Below are 26,710 nucleotides of genomic sequence, written 5' to 3'. Positions count from 1 at the left end.
TTTATTTCTCGAATTTAGCCCCTGATTGTATAGTTCTCATCCATGAATTGTATCGCTTGCATTGTATTTTGTTTCCTTCTACTCTTTATCAATACTTTCTAAATAAAATTCTCTTGAACAAAAAAAAACAATGTATTAATGTGATGAGCCAGATAATCTTAAAATGTTGAGCATCGTCAATCTCATTTTTAATTTGTCTAAGTTAATTATAAATCATTTTTGTTATCTTCTCTTTTTAGGGTTACTTCTTGCAGTGGGAGCTGCCAAAATAGCAAACTAAAAGCTTGACGATGATTATCTACACTTTTATCTTATTTCTCCTTAACATCGCCCCATCACTTCAAGGTAAGACCACAGGCTGGACACAATGGGCGTGTCCATGATTTACTGAAACATGTTTACATCAGTACTATCTGGGTTTCTAAATCAATAGTGTGAGGTATGTTTATAAAAGGATTTCCTTTAACTTGTATTACATGCTTGGATGCAGTTATCTGAACATTTCATTTTCCTTTCATGTTGAAATACGAAAGTTGTTTCAAAAACATTTACTATAACATCTCATCAAGTCTGAGCAGCATCTTGTTAAAAGCAGTATAATAGCTCCATGCAAACACTTATACTGCAGTATGAACATGGGTGATAACGCCCGATTCTTATCTTTAAATCTCTCTATGAATCCTCGGTCGACTGGACCTTTTTACCTGCTGAAAGTGTAAAGGGATGAACCAATTCATTCAACTACTAAACCAATGGACCAATCAATTCAGACTCGGAAAAGATCACTGACTCCGAACTCCAAGTTTAGGGGTTTCTTACAAAGCCAAAAATAACTGAACATACAGGCACCTCATCACGAGGTTGTAGAAATATAAAGGCACAAATGCAAAGTTAATTTTACATAGCAACCTCATCCGATTCAGAATAAAAAGGGTAAGCTAGATCATAAGACAAGCAATAACTGCTCCAATGTCTATATTAGTCTTCATTAGAAGTTTAGGAAGAAATCCATGAATCTGTCCCAATGCTATCACTAAGGTGACATCCCTACTCAGCATTTCCCCCGGCAAGATTAAGGAAAGGTGTCAGCTCGTGAAGACTTCCTAAAATGTACACTCACTTTGTACGGGTCAGTAGCAAAACCTACAGAGCTCGTTCTAAGATGCTCTCTCTTTCCTCTCCAAAGCCCTTTCCTTCCACCCTCAGGGCACTGTCCCTAATATAAAATCCACAATCAATAGAACACGCATCTGCAACACCTCCTCTGGACAGGCACCTCTCGTAGGTAACTTTCTACTGAAGCCTGTATTTCGTCTAGCAGCCGTTGAAGCGTCCTTGGTTCTCAGGCTCCTCCAGCAGAGAAAGTTTCACCTCCAATTATCTGCATTCCTAGAGACAGTGTTGCGAGTCTCCTCCACACCTAACTCCTAAAACAAACGTGTTAGTCTTTGCTAACGAGGATGGTGTCCTTGCACCTGCAACAAACTTGAGAACTGAATATCCTTGCACGTACATGAATTTCGCTGACTACCTCCAAATGAGAGCTCTCCCAGGGAACGCATTTCAGGCCTACAAAATTCAGCTACCATAAGAAATATGAATAGGCCTTTCATAGCAACCGAGAACATTTTCATTAGGCCTGTACAACAATTACACTCATTAATAATACTTTTACTGCGGAACTGCGATTCACTAATGTTATTACACTTTAAGCATAGCTCCTTATTTCTTCGTGCAGTCTTCATCATGGTGCACGTTTAAATCTAATGCATTACATTACACATATGATTTCCAATAATAAATGCAGCATACTATGGGTTACAGCACTAAAATACACAACATTTCATTTCTTGTCTGCATAGGCACGAAATCATTTTCTAACCCTTCACTGACATAATTTGTTATTAATACCCCACAATTCTACTGATTGAAATTAATACCACTCATGAATATGTGCGGGTGCAAACTACCTGGGATTATGATGCAGCCCTACAAATTCAGAACACATTTTGCGTTCTATCATGGGAGACCAAGAACTGCCCTCAGCAGATAAGACTCATAGTAGTAACAAGCATTGCCAAAGCCAACAGACCTGACTCTCTCATAGTGCATGCACAGGCATGCACACAAAGCACAGTCACACATACATACAGAGCACAAAGTGTAAAATAGGAACACAAACCACAGACCGTAACACACACATACACAAACTCACACATGCTCAGAAACATATACAACACTCCCCACACACTCACACACACGGATTCAACCCCACACACAACACCCTCACAACATACAGACACCTCCCACACACACTGAGACACTACCTCACGCACACACATTCACATAACTCCACACACACATACAGGCACATACCAACACACATAGTCTCACACACACCCACACAATCCCCCACGCACTCACACAACCTCCCATACATACAACCCCCACACAATCCCACAAACACACATTAAAACAAATACACATACCCACCAACAAACACAACCTGACTACTCCCACACCCACATAACCCCATCACAGTAGTACACAATTCCACAAACATAACCTCACAGACACACTCAACCCCCTACACACACCAACACAACTCCATACTCATAAACACACTCTCACCAACCTCCAGACATAGTCACAAACATCCACACATTTTGACACACACATCAACAGAATCCAAAATGCACATACTCACAAATACCGGTACGCTCATTCAACACACACACCCACACAACCCCTCTTACATCTCCACACACATGCATATACAAATTCATACACATATACACATAACGTCCACAAACACACCCCATACCCTTAGTCACATACCCGTACAAACACACTAACACACACTGTAGTGTAGTTCCTATATTCCCAATAGGCTCTGCGCATTGGAATAACATAAATGGTAGTTTAGACGTGGGACTGAAGTCAACCGGGTCTCTACTGAATATGTTAGACTTAATTATGAATGCCAGCTAGCTCAGAGGTCACTAGAAACTTTCTCGAATGAACAGGAAGGGGTTAGGCTTCCTGGATAGACAAGAAGGGATTCGTTTCTGACAACCGCATTAACATGACAACTTTGCTTCTCCAAGAATGAGGAGGAAAAATCTCCAGAGTCGCAGAAACAATGGACAGCTATTTTACTCAGTCATTCGTGCATTCTTAGTTTCACCAGAAGTGCAGAGAGTCGGGCGTTTTCAATAAAAGATGTTATGTATTGAACATTCCTCTTTCTCAAACATGAGAAGTGAATTGCTACAATCGCAATACTTGTTAAGAAGTAAAGTGCGTACAGTAAAAAGAGTATTATGAAATAATACTGTAAAAGCATGATATAGTTTCTAAGCCATAAGATGCATAAAAACGGTTAAAATATATACAACAATAAAACAATGACTAAACGTACTCAACTGGTGCTTCTAAGTTACGCCTACCCCAGTGTACCTAACCTAAGCCTAGTACAGGGAAGAAGTGACTGAGAAGTAGTTTAGTTAAAATAGGTTTGCCAAGAATCTATCCAAGAATTCTCTATGGGTCTAATCAGCTCCGTACCTTATGATAGAATGTGGGAGGTCTTGTATCTCTCTCTCAGGACTCGATCTCCCAGCGACCCGCAAGGGTAGCCGGGAAACACTGGAGCTGGATTTCTCGTCAGGAGAAAGGACAGCGTCTCTTTCAGTTTATCAGCTGGAGGGGTCGGCTTCCACAGGCGCTTGCAACAGCAGGGCGTCGGGAAAGTAGATAGTCGATCTGCTCCAAACCACAGTGTGTTCAGCTAGGGCAGATGCTGGTATATTTATACCTGGTAGGTGCAGAGTTTGACGTAAGGGTGGACATAAGACGTCATTCAGAACTCGCAGTTCTTTTCAGCACTCGAGGAGTTCTTAGGACAAATCAATACAGGAGCAGAGGCGGGGAAAGTCCCGGGCTGCTGGATGTGTTGGTCTCTCTAAGGACGCGTTGTACTTTCTAGGAGTCTGTGGAAGTAGCCTTGCCGTATTTGGACTGCATTGGCTATGTCTTAATATGGATATGATTTACTATGCCTATATAAGGATAAGGTTTAATATAACTATATAAGGGCATGAATCAGGAATATTAGATTAGGGTCCTAGATAGGTTTACAACACCCACCCCACGTCTGATGTCTATCATTACTAAATTCTTAGTAACAAAACATAGCTAAGCATGTGTTTTCCATCCCACCTCAAAATACAAAAAAAATTCTTTGCATTTAAAAATGGCATGTACACAAAAATGAGTATTATACTGTACGTCTTCTAAGCAGCCTTATCATTAAAAATAATGCATATATTATATTTCATGCCTCATTCAATTTACATTTATGAAATGGGTCTTACTACATAAGAAAAGGGGACGAGTCCATTTAATCACATATTTATACAAGAATGTACATGTGCTAGAGGCTAAGTGGAAATAAATGTCTCTAGTGTTTCTAAAATAGAAATCTTGTTCTCTAAGAATAATTCTACTTTAAGCAGAGTATTTTGTGCCAAAAAGGTAAATATTTTGGGAACGGGGCAAAGATAATCTCCGTGTGTAAAAAATGTTTCTCTTACAGTTCAGTTTTGGAAGTTCTGTTTATCAAATTGAAGGCCAAATTCGAAGTTCAGAGAACGCTGTGTGCTTAATTTTTCAAAAGTTAGTCTCGTTGTTAGGGGAGAACATTTCCTCAGATAGTGTAGAAAAAAATGTTTCTATAACTGTAGGCGAAAGTTCGGCCATATATGAAAAAGTAGAAATAGTGCAGTCATGCGGTGCATTGCTGTCTTCGCTATTTTGATCAGCAATGGTTGTTGAAAGTTGTACCTGTGTGCCGCTTTCATCTCGTACCACACCGCCAGCTGGTAGCTGTGTGGTCTCAACGAATGCCGTCATCAGGATTGGTAGCCGCTGGGGACAACACGATGCATGAGCCGTTACTGGTCCAAGCAAAGTATCGACATCCTTCGGTTCTGCTGATGGGAGTGTGAGACAGACTTCTAAACGGGCATTCTTCTCCGCAGAGCAGGCAACGTAGAACAGGTAAGATGCAATCTTGCCAGATTGGTCTGAATGAAAGGAACCAGGTGGTATTCAGATCCCTCAGCCGAGCCAATCCGAGTACTTTTGAAATTCTATCTCGGTACCGCATCGCAAGGAGCGTGTTTTCCATTGTAACCTGAGTTTCGCCTGTGACTGGACTTGCCATATCGGAGCAGAAGGAACAAAAATAAAATTTCCTGCTACGAGTCCCAAGATGAGAGGCAGGCCGCCGAACAGAGAGTGCACGAAGTTCGGGAAGATGCTCAGGACTGCTTCAAAGTGTGATAATAGTCCCGAAAAAATCGTATTAAATACATGTGCGATGCCACTGGTATCAGACATGCTTAAGATTTGACTAAGCATTTCTATAAAATGCGTGGGGCAATTTGTTGATAATAATGCATGTATCTCTGCAGAAGTCCTTGCAACTTGCAGGCCATACATTTCTCGTGACGAGGTTAAAGGCACAGTTTGTTGTAATAGAATAGATTTCATTCTGCTTAAATTATCAATTCGAATAGAAGAGATATTCAATGAAGGCCATATTGTTGCCTCCTGGTCTGGCTGAAGGTTTGGATACAATACTTGCATACAACAAGTGACCATGGAAGAGATGCTGACGAGATAGGCTGTTCCTGGCATCATGCCACAACAGCTGTGGTAGCTTAACATAACGTAGCTACCGTTTGAAAGCTGTCTGAAATAAGGTTCTATTTGTGTAGAAGGGGTGCCGTGCAGATGGCAAGAAAGGTCATTAGATGAACCTTTGCAGGCTTCACGTAAATTAATTCCTTGACATAGTTTTGTACTACTCAGCGAGTTCTTACAATTGTTTCCACTAAGAAATACTTTTCTACCCCCACTCCAACAACTGTGTGTGTATGGTAATTTCCACATTGACATGATGTATCCTTTACCCAACTTTTCATACAGGCCTGATGGTATATGCTTGAGGCAGCATTAAAACTGAAATGTTGGTATTGGTATTGTTATCGTACCATGTATTATCCATTCAATGACAGGCTTTTCTGAAACCGTCAGTGGTAATCTTTCTAATCTTTCTATGCTCAGCACTGTATAGTCTGCTCCTCTTTGTGCCAAAGAGATTTGTTTATATGTAAGGTTAAAGATAGATAATAATGACGTTGTGTTTATCAGACGCCAAGGCACATAGCCTGAACGCAGATTTTGTAACGTCCAGCCTAACTGTTCAATAGACCGCCCATGTTGTAACAGTAACAAGTCTTGCTCTATTATATCAATAGCAGATGATACTATGCTGTTCAAAGAATATATTCTGGAGGACAGAGTCATTAACCCATTGTCCACTACAGAAAGGGTTTTTTCCAAAATAATACGATCAATTTCTCGTATTTTCTCAGTAGTTTCAATTTGTGTTACTTTCCAAGTCTCGTTGTAAGCAGCATATATACTGGCGACTATGAAACTTTTTGACGCTGTTTGCGAGGTCCCAGTAAGAAATCTCGCAAGTCAGCACCTTCTTTAAGTAAAGTTAAGTGATGCTTAATTTCAGGAAGTGTAGATGTCTGTAGCCAATCTAAACATAGTTTTCCTACACTGTATGTTGTGACAATCCCTGGATGTTGTCTCTGGGAATATCTTGGGTCTGGCCTGTGCTGAGTGTACCCCTGTGTTTTATTCAGGAATCTATCTTGACAGTTTTTAGTGTCTGTGGGCCAGATCAACCATTTTTTCCAATCAGGATTTGTTCTGTTTTGATTTAAAATATGGGATACGTCTATCTCCTCATCTGTAGTGCTGTTACTATCAGGTAGGGGCTTTGGTATAGACGGTTTGTTTAAATCCTTTATCTTGGCTAGACCAAGACATGTTGTCTGTTGAATAGTGTCATTCAAAAATATCATTTGTTCTGGGATCATGCAGGCCCTGAATAATGCTTCTAAACCTTGCACTTGCCACTCTTTTGAACCCCAGATTGTTTTTGTTTCGATGTTCTTTTTCCAAAATTCAAAACCAAATGTTGATAATTGTATATCTGTTTTGTACTGGTCAGCATATTTTTCATTCCTGTCTTATTTTCATTTTAAAAATAAAATATTTCTGGATTTGAGGTGTTATACCCTGAGAAGTATGCAAATTTCTCATAAAATGTTTTAGAGCTGCCCTTTGGCGGCGTTGGACAATGTTCCCATTGATTATAAAATAAAAAATTTCTAGGTGATGCAGATTTATGCAGAAAGTGGTGACCATAATGAGTAAAACAGTACATTTGTTCATAGTTAGAAGAGCCGTCTAAATAATCGTGTTCAGTGTATTTGGCTGACATTTGTAACTGTGACATCATATTACTAATTGTTTCAAAGTCCCAATCATCAGCGAAAGTACTTGGTGCGACAAAATCACTTAAGGGAACTTTAAATTGGTGTGTATATTTCAGCAGTTCAACAGGCCCATAAATGTCATAGTTTGTTGCATCCCATGCTATACCCCCTGGTATAGGAATGGCTGTGATGTTTACAGATGATAGTTCTCTTTTGTCTTTGTGAGATGATAGTTCTCTTTTTTCAATGTGAGATGATTTATGAGGCTTTAGAACCAAGTTGATGTTCTGACTTGCTGTGTCCATTTTACTGTATTTTCCATCAATCATCCTACCCAAACACAAAACTAAAATAAGCCAGAGCAGGAGGAAAATTACACCTAACACAATACATAATTCAGTCCAAGGTGAAATCAGATATGTTTCTCCAAGTAGATGAAAGAGTTCTGTTGTTTTTTCTTTGAAATTTTTGTTTTCTTGCTTTTCCTCATGCTCGCTAGGATCCTCAGAAAAGTAATCGAAATTGATGAAGTAGCCAGATGCAGTTCTGTGAATTGTTGGAATTGCTTCAGGATTTGCTTTGATTTCTTTATTTAATTCTTCTTTTGGCACATTTGTATACTCTGAGGCTACATCATTGTAGATAGGTGATTCTTTTTAAAAAAAAACTTTTTATTAAATATAAAGTTACAAAAACAGTAACAGAAACAAAAAACAAACACAAGGCAGTACTTGCAGAACAGTGTTACATCATGTGGGGGGGCGGGAAGTACATTTCAAAGAGGAGTTAGAGACATCTCTTATGAGTGGGGGGCAGAGGGACCAGAAGCAATCAAATATATCTAAGTCTGCGTGGAGGAAACATTGGGTTGGGGAGATAGTGGTTCAATATCAAGGTCTGGAAGGGGGGAGTACATATCTCACCACGATACACATTCCATTGAGTCCATATCTTCCCCCATTTTCGGGGCGTGCCCCGGGAGATATACACCGTTTTTTCCCTGAACATACATCAATCCAAGTTCTGTTTCCATAACTGAACTGTCGGCGATCTCTGGGCACCCCATAGTTGGGAAATGTCTCTCTTGGCAATCATATTTCCTAAGGTCACCCACCGAATTTGCGCCACACTATAATCAGTCGGTTCCCAAACATTCAGCAAACCTCGCCTCAGGCATCGACCGCACACCCGTAACCTCACTCATAACTTCATGCACACGAGACCAGTATCGCATCACTACAGGACACTACCAAATGATATGGAGAAACGTTCCCACGAGACCACAGCCACGCCTGCCCAGTCCATCAACAGAAAAGCCCATGCGTACAAGACGAGGACCGGTCACATACACCCTGTGTAGAATCTTGAGCTGGACAAACCGGAGGCGCGCCGGGATCGCCACTTCCTTAGGGGAGGAGATCGCAGCCTGCCAGTCTTCATCATCAAGTTCCAGCCCATCGTTAGTCCACACCTCTCGAAGGTGACACAAGAGATCAGCCCTGGAGTTGATCAATTTTTTTATATATAAGCAAAATCGTGCTATCAGGAACGTACCCATCCAATATCCTATCTTCGAGCGGGGAAGCCTCCGGTACATCCGTACCCAAGGGAAAGACTGATATTACCGCGTGTCGAATTTGCACGTACCGAAAAAATTCCCTATCATTCAAATCATATTCAGTTCGCAGCACATCAAACGTCTTGACTCTTCCCTTGGTCCACACGTCATTCACCTTGCTAATACCGATCACATCCCACCTGTCAAAACCCTTCGACCGCCAAAGGGACCCAAGTTTATCTGATGCGTACAACGGAGTCGCACGGGTCAACCTATCAGCCCAACCTAGAGCCACCGTAGCGCGATGCCAGACCTGGACTGCCGTCCTAGTCGGGCCCGTGAGAGAGACCTACCGGCAGATCTAGAATAGAGAGCCCTATTGTAATCTCCGCCAGGCAGTAGCCACTTATCCATCTCGAAGGCCGGGTTCGGCGAAGGAGCGTAGGTACAGTGATTAATAGCCCCTAACTGAGACGCCCAGTAGTATTGGCGAATATCAGGGAGTGCGACACCGCCATCATACCACGGAAGCGTCATTTTCGCAATAGCAATACGAGAGCGCCCCCCCACACTAATTGTCTCTGTAAACTTTTAATCTCTCGGAAGTAACTAGCAGGCACGGCGTCTAGTGTGTTTTGCAACGCGTAGAGGAATCGGGGTAGCGACATCATCTTGAACAACGCCGCCCTTCCGAGGGGAGAGAGAGGGAGTCTACCCCAAGCAAGGACATCGGCACGGAGGCGCTGGAGAGGAGGTAGCAAATTACGTTCATATCGAAGTCCTGGGTTCAGGGTAATGAAGATCCCCAGATATTTAAATCCCTCCAGCACTACTGTAATGGGACAGCCGCGGGGCAAAATAGGAGCGTCTCCCGAAAGGACATAGACACAAGACTTCGACCAGTTAATGACGAGGCCAGAATTCTTGCGAAACGAGGTCAATACGTCAAAGAGGACTATCAGTGATTTTCGCGGTGAAGTAAGGTATAGCAGAATATCATCCGCATATAAGGATATGCGGTCTTCAAATTCCGGAGTCCATCTAATGCCCTTCAAGGACGGCTCCCACCTTAACCAGGCCACCAGTGGCTCCAGGGCAAGGGCAAACAAAAGAGGAGACAAAGGACAGCCCTGGCGCGTACCCCTACCAAGCGCAAAGGAAGCAGAAACTCGACCATTCACAACCACTTGAGCCAAGGGGTCGGTGTAAAGCAGTTTCACCCAGTTAATGAAAGCCGAACCGAAACCAAATTTAGCAAGGACCGCCCATAAGTATGGCCATTCTAGCGTATCAAACGCCATAGTGGCATCCAAAGACGCCAAAAGGGCCGGTTCACGCAACGTTTCCGCTCGCGCGAAAACGCCATGCAATCGTCGGAGGTTAAGCGCAGTATTGCGACGAGGTATAAAGCCGGATTGGTCTGCATGAACCAGGTCGCCTATAACAGTGACCAATCTATTAGCAAGCAATTTAGCCAGGATCTTCGGTTCAGCGTTGATCAGAGATATAGGCCGGAAGGAGGCGCAGCGATCACGAGGCTTACCCTCCTTAGGAATCACCACTATAGACGCCAGTCTCTGGTCAGGAGGGAGGGAACCCGTCTCTAGTGATTCTAGAAACATCGAACGTAAATGTGGGGCTATCGTATCTGGGGGGAGTTTGTAGAGCTCAATAGGAAGCCCGTTGGGGCCTGCGGCCTTCCCGGAACGAACAGAGCGGATAGCAATCGCAACCTCCTCCACCGTAGGCGGCGCATCAAGAAGTTCCCTCTCGGGATCAGACAGACAGGGCAGCACAATATCGCGCAAAAGCAAGTGGGAGTCCTGTTCAGGTCTATCGGACACAGGGGAATATACATCCTGGAAATAATCAGCAAAACATTCAACTATTGCAACCGGATCAGTGTGACTCACACCATTCACATCCACAATAACAGGAACCACTCGACTCGCACTCTCCCTTTTATCCAGCCAGGCAAGCAGCTTCCCTGCTTTATCACCAACATCATACAGGCGTCCCTGCTGTTCCCTGCTCATCACTTTCGCAGCATCTGTGACCAACGCTCTACATTCAAATTGCTTAAGACCCAATAGGTGTAACCCATCTGGGGTGACCTCGGACTCCAGTTCTCCCTCCAATGCAGTAATTTCACCCTCAATACGGAGGATGTCCTCTCGATTACTCCTCTTAATGTTACTAATCAGGGAGAGAGCCTGGCCTCGGATAACAGCTTTATACGCCTCCCACAATTAAACCGAGGAGGATACAGAGCCAACATTCTCTGCAAAATAATGGTCGAGCGTCTTGATCAATTCTACTCTAACTTTGGGATCACGGAGGTACCAGGGGTTAATCGGGGCTACACGACCCTCCGTCCCCAGCTGCGCGTCTACCACCAACCATATCGGGGAGTGATCTGATATACCTCTAGCAAGATGCTTTACCTCCTGTATTGCGGAGGCCTGGGAAGAGGGCATCAGAACATAGTCAAGTCTCGAGAGACTGCCGTGTGCCCCAGAATGAAAGGTGTACTGCGATGTCCCCGGGTGAAGCAAGCGCCAACAATCGGTAAGCCCCAGAGTCTCAAGGAAGTCGCTTAACCAGGATTGAGCCTTTGTAAGTTCCCGGGGAGGATAGCGATCACGGTAGTCAGACAAAATATCGAAATTAAAATATCGATATACAATAATATCGATGTTTTAATATCGATGGTATAGAATATCGATGTGCCATAATATCGACAGACAGAATATCGAGATTAAGGTATGTATGTTAGTAATATCGAAATTTTGTTGTTTAGTGTTATGTATTTTATTTTGTTGTTTATATGTTTGCTAAATATGTTTAGAAATGTATGTTTGAAAATTAGTATTTTTGTTAACATTTTGCGTTTTAGTATTAGAGCGGGTTGTGGGTTTATAGGGGAATAGGGTGGGAAGTAATTTAATAATAATTAATTAATTAATATATGTTTGTAAATATTTTTAATTAATAATTAATTGGTAATTAATTTATATTAATTAGTTAATTAATTAATATATGTTTGTAAATATTTTTAAATAATAATTAATTGGTAATTAATTAATATTAATTATTTAATTAATATAAATTTGTACATATTTTCAATTAATAAGTAATTGGTAATTAATTATTATTAATTAGTTAATAACATTAATTAGATTAATTTTTTATATATAATTTTTTGTTATTGTTAATAATTTATTTGGGAAAAATGTATATTAATTAGTAAATTAAATTAACTATAGCTAATGTGCTAATATATTTACTTTATTGTTATTGTTAATTAATAATTAATTGGTAATTAAATAATGTTAATTAATTTTGGGTAAAGGAGTATTTTTAGGGTTCAGGGTCAGTTTTCAGTTCTTGGGTAAAGGGGTATTTTTGGGGTAGAGGGTCAGTTTTCAGTTTTTGGGTAAAGGGGTATTTTTAGGGTTCAGGGTCAGTTTTCAGTTTTTGGGTAAAGGAGTATTTTTAGGGTTCAGGGTCAGTTTTCAGTTCTTGGGTAAAGGGGTATTTTTGGGGTTCAGGGTCAGTTTTCAGTTTTTGGGTAAAGGGGTATTTTTAGGGTTCAGGGTCAGTTTTGGGTTTTTGGGGTAAAGGGGTATTTTTAGGGTTCAGGGTCAGTTTTGGGTTTTTTGAGGTACAGGCGTACAGGGTAAAAATAAAATAAATTTAAATCAATTAAATGAAATAAAAAAAATAAAATTACATTAAATTATTAAGTTTTTAATTTATTTTAAATGTATATGTATTACTTAATTTTTTAATTATGTTTTAATGTTTTTATTAATATTTGTTAAATTATATGTATTTTAACATTGTTTACATTATTATTAATACATTTAAAAAAACGATATTTTTAATTTCGATATTTTTGTACTACGATATTATTTTTTCGATATTTTTGTACTTACCTTTATGAAGATAGGATCCCGATATTATTGTCCTCGATATTTTTGTTGCGATATTTTTGTATTGCGATATTTTTGTGGTCGATATTATGTCATACATTCAGCGATCACACATCCCCGAAACTACGGAGTTAAAATCCCCGCCCACCACCAACAGACCCTCCGGGACTCCCAGGATAACCCTTCCTAGGTCAGCATAGGTAGTAGTCTGGGGGCCAGGTGGTATGTAGACAGAGAGCAGGGTTATCACCTTCCCCTCCCAACGCCCAACAATGGCGGCATATCGTCCCCTATCGTCAAGGATGGTCTCATCAATAGCAAGAGGGAGGGAGTTCCGGACCAAAATGCCCGCCCCCCTGGATCCAGAAGTGAAACCTGAGTGCGCCAGGAGACGATAGGCACGCCTATTCAACGCATGACACGTATTACCAAGCAAGTGCGTCTCCCGGAGCAGAACAACATCAGGGGATAAACGTCTCAACAGTTGCAGCACCACACCCCGTTTAATCCTATCCCCCAACCCGTTGACCGTTCCAACACAACAGTCGAAGTCCCCTACCCCCATCCCAGTATGCAGCCCCGCCTACATCCCACACCCAGCGCAACGCTGTACAATAGAAACTCGACATTACTGTGCCTTGTAAATAAACATGAAACCTAAACTGCAACCCCCATTTCCCCCAAAAAACCCCATACATCTCACCCCCCTCCCTGCACCCCTGCGTGATACTAAAAAGCCACCCCAACTTGCAGTGTGCCTGTCGCCCAAGTACCCAACTAATCTACGAAAAGAACTCCAGAGGAGAAAGGGTCACCCACCCCCCCTCCCACCCCCAAAAGGAAGAAACGTTTGCAAGCAATAATATCATGGCATCAAACCACAGCTGAAAGTCAATGCAATGGAAAGGGGGCCGATCCCAATCTCTATTCTTGTTCCAACGGGCCGCCTTCTGCACCTCCGGAATGTCCAAAGTTCTCAGAATGTTCCTGCCCCGTAGGCAGCGAGTCCAGCCAGTCACTTGCGGCCTCAGGATGGTCGAAGAAAAAGGTCCGCTCTTTATACACCACACTTAGACGGGCCGGGAAAAGCATGGCATATTTCATATCTCTGTCTCTCAGCCTCTTCTTCACTCCTTGGAAACCAAGTCGCTGTTTCTGGACCTGCTGGGTAAAGTCCGGGTAGAAACTGACTGTAGTATTCTCAAAGGCAGTCGGACCCGACTGGCGTGACGCTTGCAGGATCGCATCCCTGTCCTGAAAATTAAAAATCCGAGCAATGATGGGACGCAGAGCGGCACCCGGCTTAGGCGAGCCTCCAGGGATCCTATGTGCACGTTCCACAGCAAAGAACTTACCAAGGCCCTTGGGTGCTAGATGGTTCAATACAACGTCTTCCACCAGTAAGTCCACCGGAGAGGCCCCCAATGTTTCCGGGACACCAATCAGGCGGACGTTGTTCCGCCAGGCCCGGCTCTCGAAATCTTCCAGGCGTCGCGAGAAGTAGGCCTGGGCGGTCCGTAGGTTACCGACCTCAGCCTGTAGATCGGAGACGTCGGTCGTGAGGCTAGATGTCTTCAGATCGAGGGACTTAACCCTTTCATTGGTCTTTGCAAGGTCAGCCCTGATCAAGTTGACATCAATAGCGACAGTGTCCAGTTTGTGGGACAGGGCCTCATATTGTTGTCCCAATGTGGCATTCATCGCAGAGATAGCGCCCATGACGTCCCATAGCGACAGGTCCTCACCAGTCGAGGATTCCTCTGCAGCAATAGTCGGGGATTTAGTCGGTCCTCCAGGAGAGCCCTTAGCGAGGGTATATCTATCCATGACATTCGATTGCACGGAATTCCCCCGGACACCCGGCTTGGTCTTGCGTTTTTCACCCTCAGGCTTGGTGGCCATTTTAGATCTGGAGCCCCGGAGGGAAGCCTGATACCGGGTAAAAATGGCTACAACCAAGTCACTCGCGTCAGTGAGAAGGATGAAATACGGGCCTCTCACCAGGCAGTGGACCAAATGAACCAGAGTCACTGTTCCGAGAAATAATAGGGTGGGAGGCAGTCTGAACAGGCCACTCAGGCTGAGTCAATGAGGCCCCTGGGTGAGAAACGAAACCGAAAGTAGACGACCGAGCCGAGATGACTCGCGTGGTCCGTTGTTGTTCAATTGCCGTCCGGCTGGCAGAAAAACAGAGACCGGGGCAGTGCCATGGAGCAGGCCTGAAAAAGTCAGAGATCCGTATCTTCGGCTCCCAAAGTCCAAATCAAAGTCTGTAAACGGATAATTGATCAGCAGGGCTGTGCCAGTAACAGCCCGTCGTCCAAATCAGGATAGAAGTCAGGATAGTCGGCGAAGGTGGCTAGGGTCCGGGAGCCCTGTGCTCACGCGACCATCTTGGATGCGCGCGAAGCTCCTCCTCCTAGGTAGGTGATTCTTGACGAATTGTTATTTGGGTTTCAAGAGGCAAAAGTTCCATGGCTTTGTTGCATAGTCCTTCTTTTCTCACTGCAGGTTCATCAAATGTGATTAGTCTCTCAGTTTGAACCTCTTGAATTGTAGCAAGATTTGGTCTTCTGCTACATCTTGGGAGTCCACTGGGCCTACTACTTATTATTGGCCACATGATTGTGGTTTCACTAGTTCGATTAATACAACTCGGTTCTCCTTTTTACCAGCAAGGGGCGGTAGTACTACTGATCTAGTTCCGTTGATGGTTAGGACAGGTACAGCTTTTCTGTAAGAAGGCCCAAATTCCTTTTTACAGCGATCTTTTCTCTGACCAGATCCCCAAACTTTGGAATCCAGACAGGTCTTGCTGGGACAGGTGGTTTTTCTTCAGTGGTTGTTGGCTTTTGCTTTATGTTACTCAGGCTTCTTCTTGTTTCATTTAAGTCCTGTAAAACAGCCAAACGATATTTGATGTCAAAGGTTTTTTGTTCTAACAATGAAGTTTGACAATCAAGGTCACTGATCAGCATTCTAGTACCAAAAGGAGTTCATACGGAGTGATTCCACCCAGAGAATGTCTTGGCAGATTATTAAGACTACGTTGGACACTTGTTAGATGTTTGACCCACCCATCACCTGAACCTAATACCCTCGCTGTTATAGATTGCTTTATGTCCCGTTTTTTTTTCCACTATCGCATTTCCCTCAGGATGGAAGGGTGAAGAGTACCGCAATGCAATGCCCAAGCGGGTCATGGCCTCTTTGTAAGCTCGAGAGCTAAACGCAGGACCCTGGTCAGAATGTAGCATGCCAATTGTGTATGTTCCGATAAAGACTCGCAGATGTTTAATAACAGTTCTGGCGTCAGCCGAGTGCTGGGGCCACATCCAAATGTATCCTATCTTAATATTTTTGGGATTGCATTTGCCCGCGGGGACGCCTGCGTGTAGACAGCCTAATACTGTCTAACAGTGGTATTTGGGCTGGTCTGACTGTATTAGAGTCAGGTATCTGGTCGGGTTCATTACTGCGGTCTCTGCTGCAGTCCTGGCATTCTAGTTCAAAGTTCTGAACGTGCATGCTCATCCCCGGCCACCAGTATATTTTTTTTGTAGTTCTCTCAAAGATTTTAAAATCTCCTGATGCCTCAGACCCATTCCCATATGTGTTTCTTGAATCAAGTAAACTCTCCGCTTCCTGTTTGGAATTACTCTGTCCCCCACTCCAGGGATTTGAGCAAAAAGAACGGAGTTTGCATCAATAATGTATTTATTTCCGTGTGGATAATTGTGAAGTAATGTCGCATAGTTGCCTTCCATTGAGGCTTTTACTGCTAGCACTGTTTCACCATCTATGTGTTTTTTAGAACGTTTTACTGTAGCTACGGAAGCCGGTTGACCAGCTGTTTTGGGGCTTTAACAGCCAATGAATTCCCTGCAACGTGAACGCTATCACGCTGAAGGCTCTGCGTATGTATCACATGAGTCTTTTGTAGTTCTTTCTGTAAAAGAACTACTTGTTCCCAAAGCTTTTTATGCTTTATTGTGGCACCTGTTTCATCTTTATAATCGTTTTTAATCCATGTTTCCAGAAAATTGTTGTAAGACTGGACGCAAAAATGCGAATCACACACTATGAGTGTGGGGAATTCGCGATCGGCATTTTCAAGCTCCATCTTCAGAGCTTGTATTTCAGCTCGCTGAGCTGTACAGTTTTTGAGTGATTGGGTCTTAGTGACCCTTGGTCTGAATTTACCTATGCGCCAGCTACCTTTTACAATCGCGCACGCCGCATTGAAAACTTGTTTGTCCACAAACAAATGTTGTGCTGATGTGTCTGTGTAAATTACACAGGTGTACTGTTCGAGAGGCAGAATTTCGGTCGGCAGAGGACATTCTTGTTCGTATTCTAGATTTCCTAGTTCTTTCAGACTGGGATCAAAATATATGTTAATATCTGTTGTAGCAAGAGAGTTAACCCATGGTATCCATTCTGGATCTAATGCTGATATAATTTCAGCCCTGGGAGTTGTCACCGCAACTAAAGCAGGGTCAGGTGCAAACACCGTTATCTTATTACCCTGTTCTAAGGCTCTCTCTTTTGCTACAGCTGTTCTAACTGCTGTCACAATCTTTTCTATTGAAGTTAGTTTCATTTCAGCTTGTGTTTACAAATGTGATTTGTATTCTATTGGTACCCTTTCACCCTCATTGGTGGTTAGGTACGTGAAACCACATTTTCCTGTTATTACTCGGATTACAAGCCTTTGTTCTTTAGCATGCGTTTGTCGCTGTGTTCCTGTTACCATGTCTTTTTGTAACGAACGTAAAATTTCAGTGTGCAATTTTGTCCAATTAGCTTCTTTAAAATTAGGGTGATCTAAATCGTGAATATGTGATACCCTTATATCATAATTTGGTACATATTGTTCTCCAAATTTCAGGAAACCCAGAAGTGATTGTAAGCTTTTCAGTGTCTTTGGAGGTTGGAGCAACGCACATTTCTCTAAGAAATTAGCTGCCAGTCCTTTGCCCACACTTGATAGTTCATATCCAAAGAATAGGACATTGAGGTGGGCAATTCGTGATTTTCTAAAGTCGAATTTGTACCCTTCAGACGCAAACCCAAGTATAATGGTGTTTTCCTCTCATCAAGTGTGTCTCCAAGTCATCATCAGTAAGATAGATGTCATCGGCATATAATGCTGCCTCATTTTCATACAGTTGTAGTAGTTCTCCTACTCTAGCTGAAAAGGGTGCTGGGCTACTCTCGAAATCCTGGGGGAGACGGCAAAATTGTTTTCGTGTCCCCATGCTTGTGAAAGCTGTCAAATACCTGCTCTCTGGTGCAATGTTTTGACTAAGGAAAGCATTGGAAAATTTCAATGTCGTTTTATATTTTTTGCGCACGATGTTGTCCATCAGTGCTGTTATGTACGATGTTTGTATTTTAATTGTATAGCAACATGTGCTTAAATGTCTGTAGTCAAATACTAGACGATATGAATTGTATGGTTTGGAGACAGGAAACAAAGGATTGTTCATTTGTGAGGTGCATGTTTCAATCACCCCTTGATACTCAAGTTGATCTAAGATCTCCCTGTCTTGTTTTTTAGCTTCTTGCTTAACTGGGTACTGCCTTTGTGCAGTAGGTTGATTTTTTAATTGAATTATATGTTCTGGGGAATCCTTATCCCATCCTACATGATTTTTATATAGTGCTGGAGCCTGTGCTACAGCCCATTTTTTAGCAGAAGTGTGTATTTTATGTATTGGAACATGTTTTGAGAAGGCAGGCCTAATTATTTCTTCTCCATGAGGTCACTCCCTAACAAACTCTGGTGGCCAGTCTTTCTCTGCAAGAAGAATATCATAGCCCTCTGATATCTTCTCCCAAAAGAGAGTTTTCATCTTCCTAGTTATGTTCCCTTCTATACGGAGTGTTATTTCATATAATTTATGGGGTACACTAACTCTGGTGTCTGCAGTTTCCACCTGAATGTACTCATTCGTGTCGACTGTCTCCAGAAGATTCATCAGGATCTTGCGAGCTATGCTCACTTCTGCTGCGCTGTCTAGCATAGTCTGAGCCCATTCTCCGTTCTTGAGTTGTGTCCTCAGGATCTTCGGCATGTTTTATCTTTATGCTTGCTACCTTCTTTTTGGAAAATTGTAATTTCTTAGCTTGTTGAGCAGCTTCCTTGTCTTTGGACTTGACGCGCTCTTCTCTATGTTCTGACCGTCCTCTTCTTTCCGATTTCTGTGAGGAAGTCTGAAAAGATCGAGAGGGACGTGGATCATTATATTGATATCTGTCAGGTTTCTTCAAATTATCCCTATTTCTTAAGTTATATCTTTTCTCAGAGGGCTCTTGCTTGGGAGACCTATCCCCCCGGCCTGGAGATCTATCTCTCCATCTCTCCTCTGGGGAGACCTTCCTCTGGACTTACACTGCTTTTCCCTGGGAGTAGTGTGTTTATTACCCTCCCATTTCTGTTTTGGGGCGTTCGGACTGTTTTTGAGAAATTGTTTCTCAGTATTGCCTGGTAGTTGAGGTTTTAGTGGTTTCCCACCTAAACTATCTCTACCTAAGTCTTCGTAAAATTTTTCAATTATTCTGGGGAATTCACCAGGTTGGTCTGCTGAATCTATTTCTTTTAATCTTTGGCAGATCGCCATAGTTGCTGCTTCCCCTCTTACGTTTGCTATAATTATAGCTGAGACTTGTTTGAAGTTATTTATTAACTTCATGCCTAAACTGAAAGCTGGTTCTGGACCATATTCATCTTGAATTTGTTTCAGAACATCTGGTATTACCGCAATAGACGGAACAGCATGGGCCTCATTTATGAGGCTGTGCGTCACTTTTACGCCGCCGGTGCGTCACTTTTAGTGACGCACCAGTGGCGTAAAAAATGCGCCTTGTTGCGCACTATTTACAAAGTGACGCATCTTAGCAGATGTGTCACTTTGTAAACCCCTGCGCTACATTATACCTGCGCCAGGTATAATGTATGCAGGGGGGGTGTTCCCCGGCAAAAAGCCTCGTAGAAGTGACACAGTGAAATCTATGAGATTTCACTGCGTCACTACTAGGACGCTGTTGCGTCAAAATCTTGCGCCTGCCTCACAGCAGGCGTAAGACGGACACAGGGCCTTTCACATGGGGCTTGCCCCATGTGAAAGGATGCATTGCTGGAGTTGCTTCACTTTTGTGACACACTCCAGCAATGCGTCACTTTTGCGCCTGCAGATACATCAGAAATACTGACGTATATGTAGCTCCTTGCGACATGATGCGTCATACATTAGATATGACGCATCATTGGTGTCGCAAGGAGTGCGCACTGAGAAGTGACGCATCTCTGCTTTCACGCAGCGATGCGTCACTTCTCCTAAATGAGGCCCCATGTGTTTTTGTGTAGATGGAAGCAAAGACTGTTCCCCAACTTTCACAGTCCTCCACATGTGGTGTTATCCCCATTGGTAAACAGATTGTCATAATTCTGTGTTTTTCATGAGGTGTACTATCAGGAAATACAGCCTCTATTTGGGTAATTTTCTGAGCTAACCAGAATGGTATTTGTTCTTGTTTTGTTGGTAATTTACCAATCACTGACTGTATAGTCTGTGGTGTAATTTTATTTGTGTTCCCCTGGTGAGGGTTGTATTTTGGAATTTGTATTGTTGGTTGGACTGTTAAAGTCCTCATCAAATACTGGACTATTTGCCTATGTATTCTAATCAATTGACTTATCTGGATTAACAGATCTCTGTTTGAAATATCTTCTAGGTCAGGATGTGGTGTATAGCCAGCTAACACCGGCCATGTGGCTCCTGGTCTACCAAGTGGACCGAGCCTGGCAATGTGTTGTTCATGTTTTAGGGCGCCATTAAACCAGAGCTGGTGCTGCTGGTAAGTTATTGGAATCTCAATCTCCTCGAAAGGAATGTATTCCTTTGGGTGTTCCGCTGCTGTGTAGTAGTGGAACTCGTGTGTTGTTGCATTTGCTTCTGGAAAAGTTATCCATGCATAGAATACCCCTGTCTGCCGATATTCATGTGCCTCTACCACAAGTATAACTGTACCACCTCTCTAAGTTGCTCTGTTATGTAAAAGTTTGTAAGTTACGCTTTTTCTCACATTTTGAGTTCAGCGAAGGGTTACTTGAATGTTCAGAAATTGGATGGCACTCTACAGGTAGTGGAAGGTATGGTTAGCGGATGTCAGGGTGGTTGGTGCTTCTTGGTCAGAAAAAACCCTGGTCTCTGAGAAAGGAAGGGTTAGTGGAGCTTACCCTTCTGGAACAATGAAGCAAAGTCAAGCGCACACAACCGGTGTTTGTTGATTTGTAGTAATCATATTAGTCGTGATGGATAAAATTGCAGACGAATGTTGTTTTGAATGTGTTTTTAATAGTTTGGTGAGTGATTCTCCTGATTATAAGGAAGACTTTTCGAACAAGAAACCAGCCGACACGTGTTTTGTCAATTCCGGGTAAACCCGTGACTCTTCAGAGCTGGGGACAAAAAAGGTGTAATGGGGTGAACAAGGGAAGATACAAAGGTGAGAGTAAGTAACACTAAGTGGGGACCAGTGGGGAAGCTAGGAGGTTGTGCAAAGACAAACAACCAGGTGGGAACGTGGAGACCTAAGGGTATGTGCAACGGCGATGCAGGAGTGTTCCTGTCGGAGACACAGGACACCAAGGTGAACAAAAAATACACAGGTGAATGCTGTTGGTGTGGTGGTGAGCTGCTCAGAAGAAAGATAATGCACAAATTACAAGATTACGAACGCAGCGACGCAAGGTTCACATGGTGTGTGTCATATGAAGAACATAAGGTGAGAGCATATGTAAAAGTGCATATACATCAGTACTACACGTACGGAAATTGCAACCTGTAGGGATGAAGGAAAAACTGAACAGGAAACCTAATAGGGGACAAACGTGGTGATAAGTGGAGTGAGTGAGTGTATCGTCATTGGAGGTGAGAACAGTATGACATGAGAGCAAAACCATGAATAAAGTCTAGATGGAAAGTGAACTCTCTTAGCCTGTCAGGCCGGTGAGGTACCTTGGGAGACAAAAAGGAAAAGTAGTCCATTCCTATTTCAAAATGACGTGTATGTACCAGTAACGGTCTCTTAATGCAGTACATTGGGAGAGAAAACAACTATCACAAATTTAAAATGGTAAGGCATAATAGATAGCTGAGTGGAACATTCCTGTTCAGTGCATAATGCGCTATTGATCGGTACCTTGGGAGATAAAAATGCTAACATGATTCTGTTCCGTAATGTAAATGGCATTTGGCGTGGTGGAAAAAAACCAGGTTTGAAAGTATACATCCTAATATGTCCCGGGTTGCTACTACATTGGTAAAAAATCGAGATGGACCTAATTCAGACAATATTAAAAGCGGAAAAATAAAATAAAATGAAAAACTCAATGAAAACACACAACGGAGATTCATGAAACTGTTAACAAAAAAACGTTTAGGTACAGCGTATCAGAGATGACTAGACATGTATCTGACGCAGGGTCTCGCAAAATATTCGGCAATGTTGGGTGTGTTAGTTAGGCTCTAGTGTGGTGGTAAATAGTAAGAAAAAAAAGCGCGCAGAGGTTGTGAGTGGCACACGGTGTCACAGTGTAAAGGCCGCCGTTGCGCTAACGGGGAAAAGTTACATGCAGCTCAAGTGGCGGTAGGACAGGTCCGTCTCCCGTGTTGATATAGAGAGACACAAAACATGGGCCAGTGCAGGTAGAGGTTAGAAAATCAAGTCCACAGCAGGAGTATAGCTACGGTGGCGGTAAAGGGGGTCCGTTCTCATAATCTAGAGACGGAAACACCAAGATGTGTTAGAAACCAGCTGAATTTACATGACAGTAACAGTAATCAGAAAAGTGTGTCGCTGTGGCGATTCTGAGATCCAGGGGACGGAATTCCTGCTATGCAGAAAAAATGGGAAAAGTCCTTCCAACTACAAGTCCCAGACTGCCTTGGGGTTCTCTCATTGGACTTAAGCCATTCCTCTGCAAGGGGAAGGTGCTTGTCAATTAATCTGTTTGAGCATCAAGGAAGGGCGGATGGTGTTCCCCGCCGGATCCCAGCGTGAAGATTAAAGCCTCGTGGAAGCCTGTTTTGTCCTGGATTCGAGTTCTGGAGTACCGGCTGGTATTCGTAAATAATTGTGAGATTTATCTTGTGGAAAGTGCGGGCTCGCCTTTTTCCTGAAATGAACAGTAATCCCTGACATTTGATTTATTGTTTCCGCTAGTTAGTTAGAGAAGCTGCGGCGTTTGTGAGAAGCACAAGACGCTTCTGTTCAACACGCGAGAAAATAAGAGCGTGTTTATTTCCTGAAACGCGACTGGGTTGTGGACGCGTTCAGGGAATACGCTTATAGTTTTGTAGAGAGGTTTTTTTGAGAGCAAGCAGGTACAGAACTACGTGAGAAAACCGCCTGCTCTTTTTCTCCTGGAAATCAATAATTCTAAAAAAACTGTCAAGTTTAACTTTCCTTCATCACGAGACAAGGACTCTGTTTGTGGTTATTTAATTCCTCGTATTGTGTCAGTAACAATACAAGGATAAAGAAGAAAAGAAGTTCCTTTCTTTCCTGTGATTTGTACTCTGGTGAAGTTCGTGTTTTTTATCTGCTTCTTGAACCTGCATTCTGGGATTTGTTCTGGTTCTGGCGCATCTGATATAAAGACTGGGTTTACTCTGGAAGTAATATATGATGGGAATTGAGGAATCTTGGTGAGTGAAAGAAAGGCACTTGCACAATACAATGAGCAGAGGTCATTGAATATATAAGTAATTGTGTGTTTTGTCATCCCACCTGCAGCCTTGAAGGTAGACTAGACCCAGCCCAGAGTGTTAATCATGTCCCTGTGAGAAGTCGTGGGAATACCCCTTCATCCTCTTTCCCTTTTTTCCTCTGGGGTGCGAAGTCAGGCAGAGTGTTTAAAATCCTCTGCTGGGGGTCGTGCTGTGAGGAAATAAGGGACTTAGCATCAGATATCGTCTCTGCTTGGCCCCAGTGTAGAAACTAAGGTCGGGGACAATCGATATTTGCCCGGCTGTATCGCCTCTTTAACCCACAGAATATTAACCAATGAAGAGGCAGGCGCTGGAGACTGGAAGGCAGGAAACAAGGTTTATTCACTCCGGAGGAGAACACATCAGTTGGACAGCAGGTATCGTCATGAGGTGCTCTAACCGTATCTCTGAGGCCTGGCCTCTTATATACAGGTTTATTACTTTATTACATATTACATATTCATGGCAATGCTTTGATGTACGGAAAGACATTCTCGGAATCCCCGCTCCAAGCCCGTTCCCACACACATTTACAGTTGAAGTCCCCTCCCTGGTCACAACAGGTGATGACTATCGCGCAGCTGGACATTCCGCCGATTCACGGAACGTGGGGGCTTGATCGGATCTCATAGGGTGGGGGCTTTGATCAATTCGGGGGTCCTTTGATGAGGGAAGCTTTCTACTGTACGGGGAGGGGCAATAGACAACATCGGCAGAGCTAGGTGTCGGCCTGGGAGCGAGGAAGACAAACAGACACAGGAAAGGGGGGTTTTTGCATCAAAGGATCTGGGACCATGAAAGGAATGAAGGGAGGTGTCGCGCTGGGAACAGGATGGGGTTCTGAGGCAGAGCTGCGTTGGAGAGGGGTTTATGACCCAAAGCATGTGCGAGCGAGGGGGTTGGTCAGCGTGCAGGCTTGGTGAGGGCGAAGGGCTATGCTGGGGGGGGGGGGGCAGTGGCATGCAAAAGGGATGGTTCTGATCGAGGCACCTAAAATGGCGGGTGCGCACGACAAAAAGTGTGGCATCAGGGGAAAAAGGCAAGATGGCGCAGATAATGTTTACCAAACCGTACTAATTTTCCACAGTCCTCCCTTTAACATATTCAAGACATCTTGCTGGCCTATTTCCTAATCATGTCCTTTGTGGCGGTCATAAGAAAAAGCAGTAGGAACCCAGGTGAAGGAGTCGTAAACATTAGATCTCTCGTTTTAGGAGGCGGGCCTATTGATAAACTTGTTAGCAGGAAAGTCGTAGTAATGCAGTAACAGACAGAAATGATTTTGTAGTGAGAGCGTTGAGTACATTTCATAGCTTCTTATAGTCGTTTGGAACATGCATTGATAGGTCATTACATAGGTGAGTTCTGTTCATGTTTGTTTGGAGCATAATTAATACAATGGTGGCTGGGAGAGAAATGAGACGTAGCAGAAACGATGATTTAGGGTGTCAATGTTCGAAGTTAATGAGTTCTCAGTATTCTTTGTCGTCTTCTGTTGGCACTGTGGAGCACCGGCGGTGGAGCTACGGGTCCAGCTCTATTCTAAGTTCCGTGTTTGCAGGGCATGACCTTTTCCTCGCGTTTCTGGTCAAAAAGGTCTTTTTTGCCCTGTGTCCTTTGGAGTCGATAGTCAAAAAAGTTCAGGTGGAAGAAGAGTGTGTAAGTAGTCCATAGGGTAGGTCGGAGAAAAAGGGGGATGGAGCAGGGCCAGATCGGGAACAGACTAGTGGGACGGAAAATTTCAGATAGGCGGGCTCGTGACCGAGTTCAGAGAGCGGGGACTTGTCGGCATGCACTGGACATCGAGCAGGGGCATCAGGTCAGCCCTTTCTTCTCATTTTGTCGAAAACAGTGCCTCGTCCTGCAGCTCCTTACTGTCGCGGTCTCGCCTTGGCCAATGTCGCCGATGTCCCATAGTCTGTAGTCAGGCCACGTGCTCCCACATCCGGTCCTTCTTTCCTCCGACAGCCGTACCCTTAAATGAGTTTGAAAAGACAGTCTTTAGAGAATTGGCAGAGGAAGGTAATCACATAGTCTATTTCTCTCCGAGCTCCAGGCAAAAGAATGGAAACGTCCGTTATATTAGGGTTCACAACTAACATATAAATGATCGATGATGGGCCTGCTGGATTTACTATGACTTTCCTTCACAACTATTTATTACAGTTACGACAGTTCATCTGATGGAGACCCACCTTCGTAATACGAGCCTGGCAAAGCTATACCGTTCTCTAGGGCTTTATATTTACAAAGGGTGCTGTGAGCTATCAACATGGTACTAATAGGTATCTTGCTGAGGGACGAACATAGGCTAAACATTTTTCATATTATCAATGCATCCTGCCTTTCAACTAAACATTTTCGCTTTCAACAGGGTTCACTGCAATGATTTTCTTCGCTTCGGTCTAATCTTTAACTTTGTAAAACATCATTCTGGTTCCTACATAGCCTTTTACAACCTGTCTACTTAATTTAGGAACCGGGGTTTCATGGAAAACAACTAGGGACGTAGAAAACTGTGGTGAGGGAATATCGTCTTGCTTGGTGTTATAAGAGCATTATTTAGCAGAAGGCCACAGTTCAGTTGGTAAGCGTTCAGTGACATTTCTCGAATTCCAAACTCTGTAGTTTGCCTATCAACAAATCATTTCTAGGAACCACGGCTGGCCTGCGTTAGTCGCAAATCGACCCATCTCTTACAATCGGGGGTGAAGGATAGTTAAAAACTCTCATCTGGGGCAGCTGATACAATACTGGGTGCGTCCTGGGAAGATGGGGAGGTTTCGATTACCTTTACGGTTTGGGTATTGCGACAATTCGGGACGGGGAAGGTCGCGTCATCTGAGGTATTTTATTTCATCATAGGAGCCGCTGACATGTAGTTCCCTTATTACGGGTCAGATTAGGGAACCTCAGTCGTCTTACCTGTCCTTTCCCTTATTGCCAATTCTCGGTTTTGTCAATTTAGCAGAAAGGAGAGGTAGTGACACGGTCTCAGGGTGAGTTAAAGACAAGTTTTGTGCAAAATACTGGCGGTATTTGGAGCCAATTGGGTGGTGCGCTAGGGGTGGC

General features: G+C 43.3%; 1 protein-coding gene across 1 annotated transcript in view; it reads left to right on the top strand.

Annotated features, from left to right (window-relative positions):
* The window catches only part of LOC147662661 (butyrophilin subfamily 3 member A2-like), a 282,106-nt gene that overhangs the window by 18,962 nt on the left and 236,434 nt on the right, over nt 1-26,710 (top strand). Inside the window, exon 2 of the mRNA XM_086951010.1 lies at nt 240-345. Within this exon, the coding sequence (XP_086807136.1) occupies nt 291-345 (55 nt within the window). The 5' untranslated portion in view covers nt 240-290. The remainder of the gene's footprint in view (nt 1-239; nt 346-26,710) is intronic.

Source organism: Lissotriton vulgaris, unplaced genomic scaffold, assembly GCF_964263255.1.
Source record: "Lissotriton vulgaris unplaced genomic scaffold, aLisVul1.2 SCAFFOLD_1143, whole genome shotgun sequence".
Taxonomy (NCBI): domain Eukaryota; kingdom Metazoa; phylum Chordata; class Amphibia; order Caudata; family Salamandridae; genus Lissotriton; species Lissotriton vulgaris.
The sequence above is the reverse complement of the archived record's forward strand: the minus strand, read 5'-3'. Positions and strand labels throughout refer to the sequence as shown.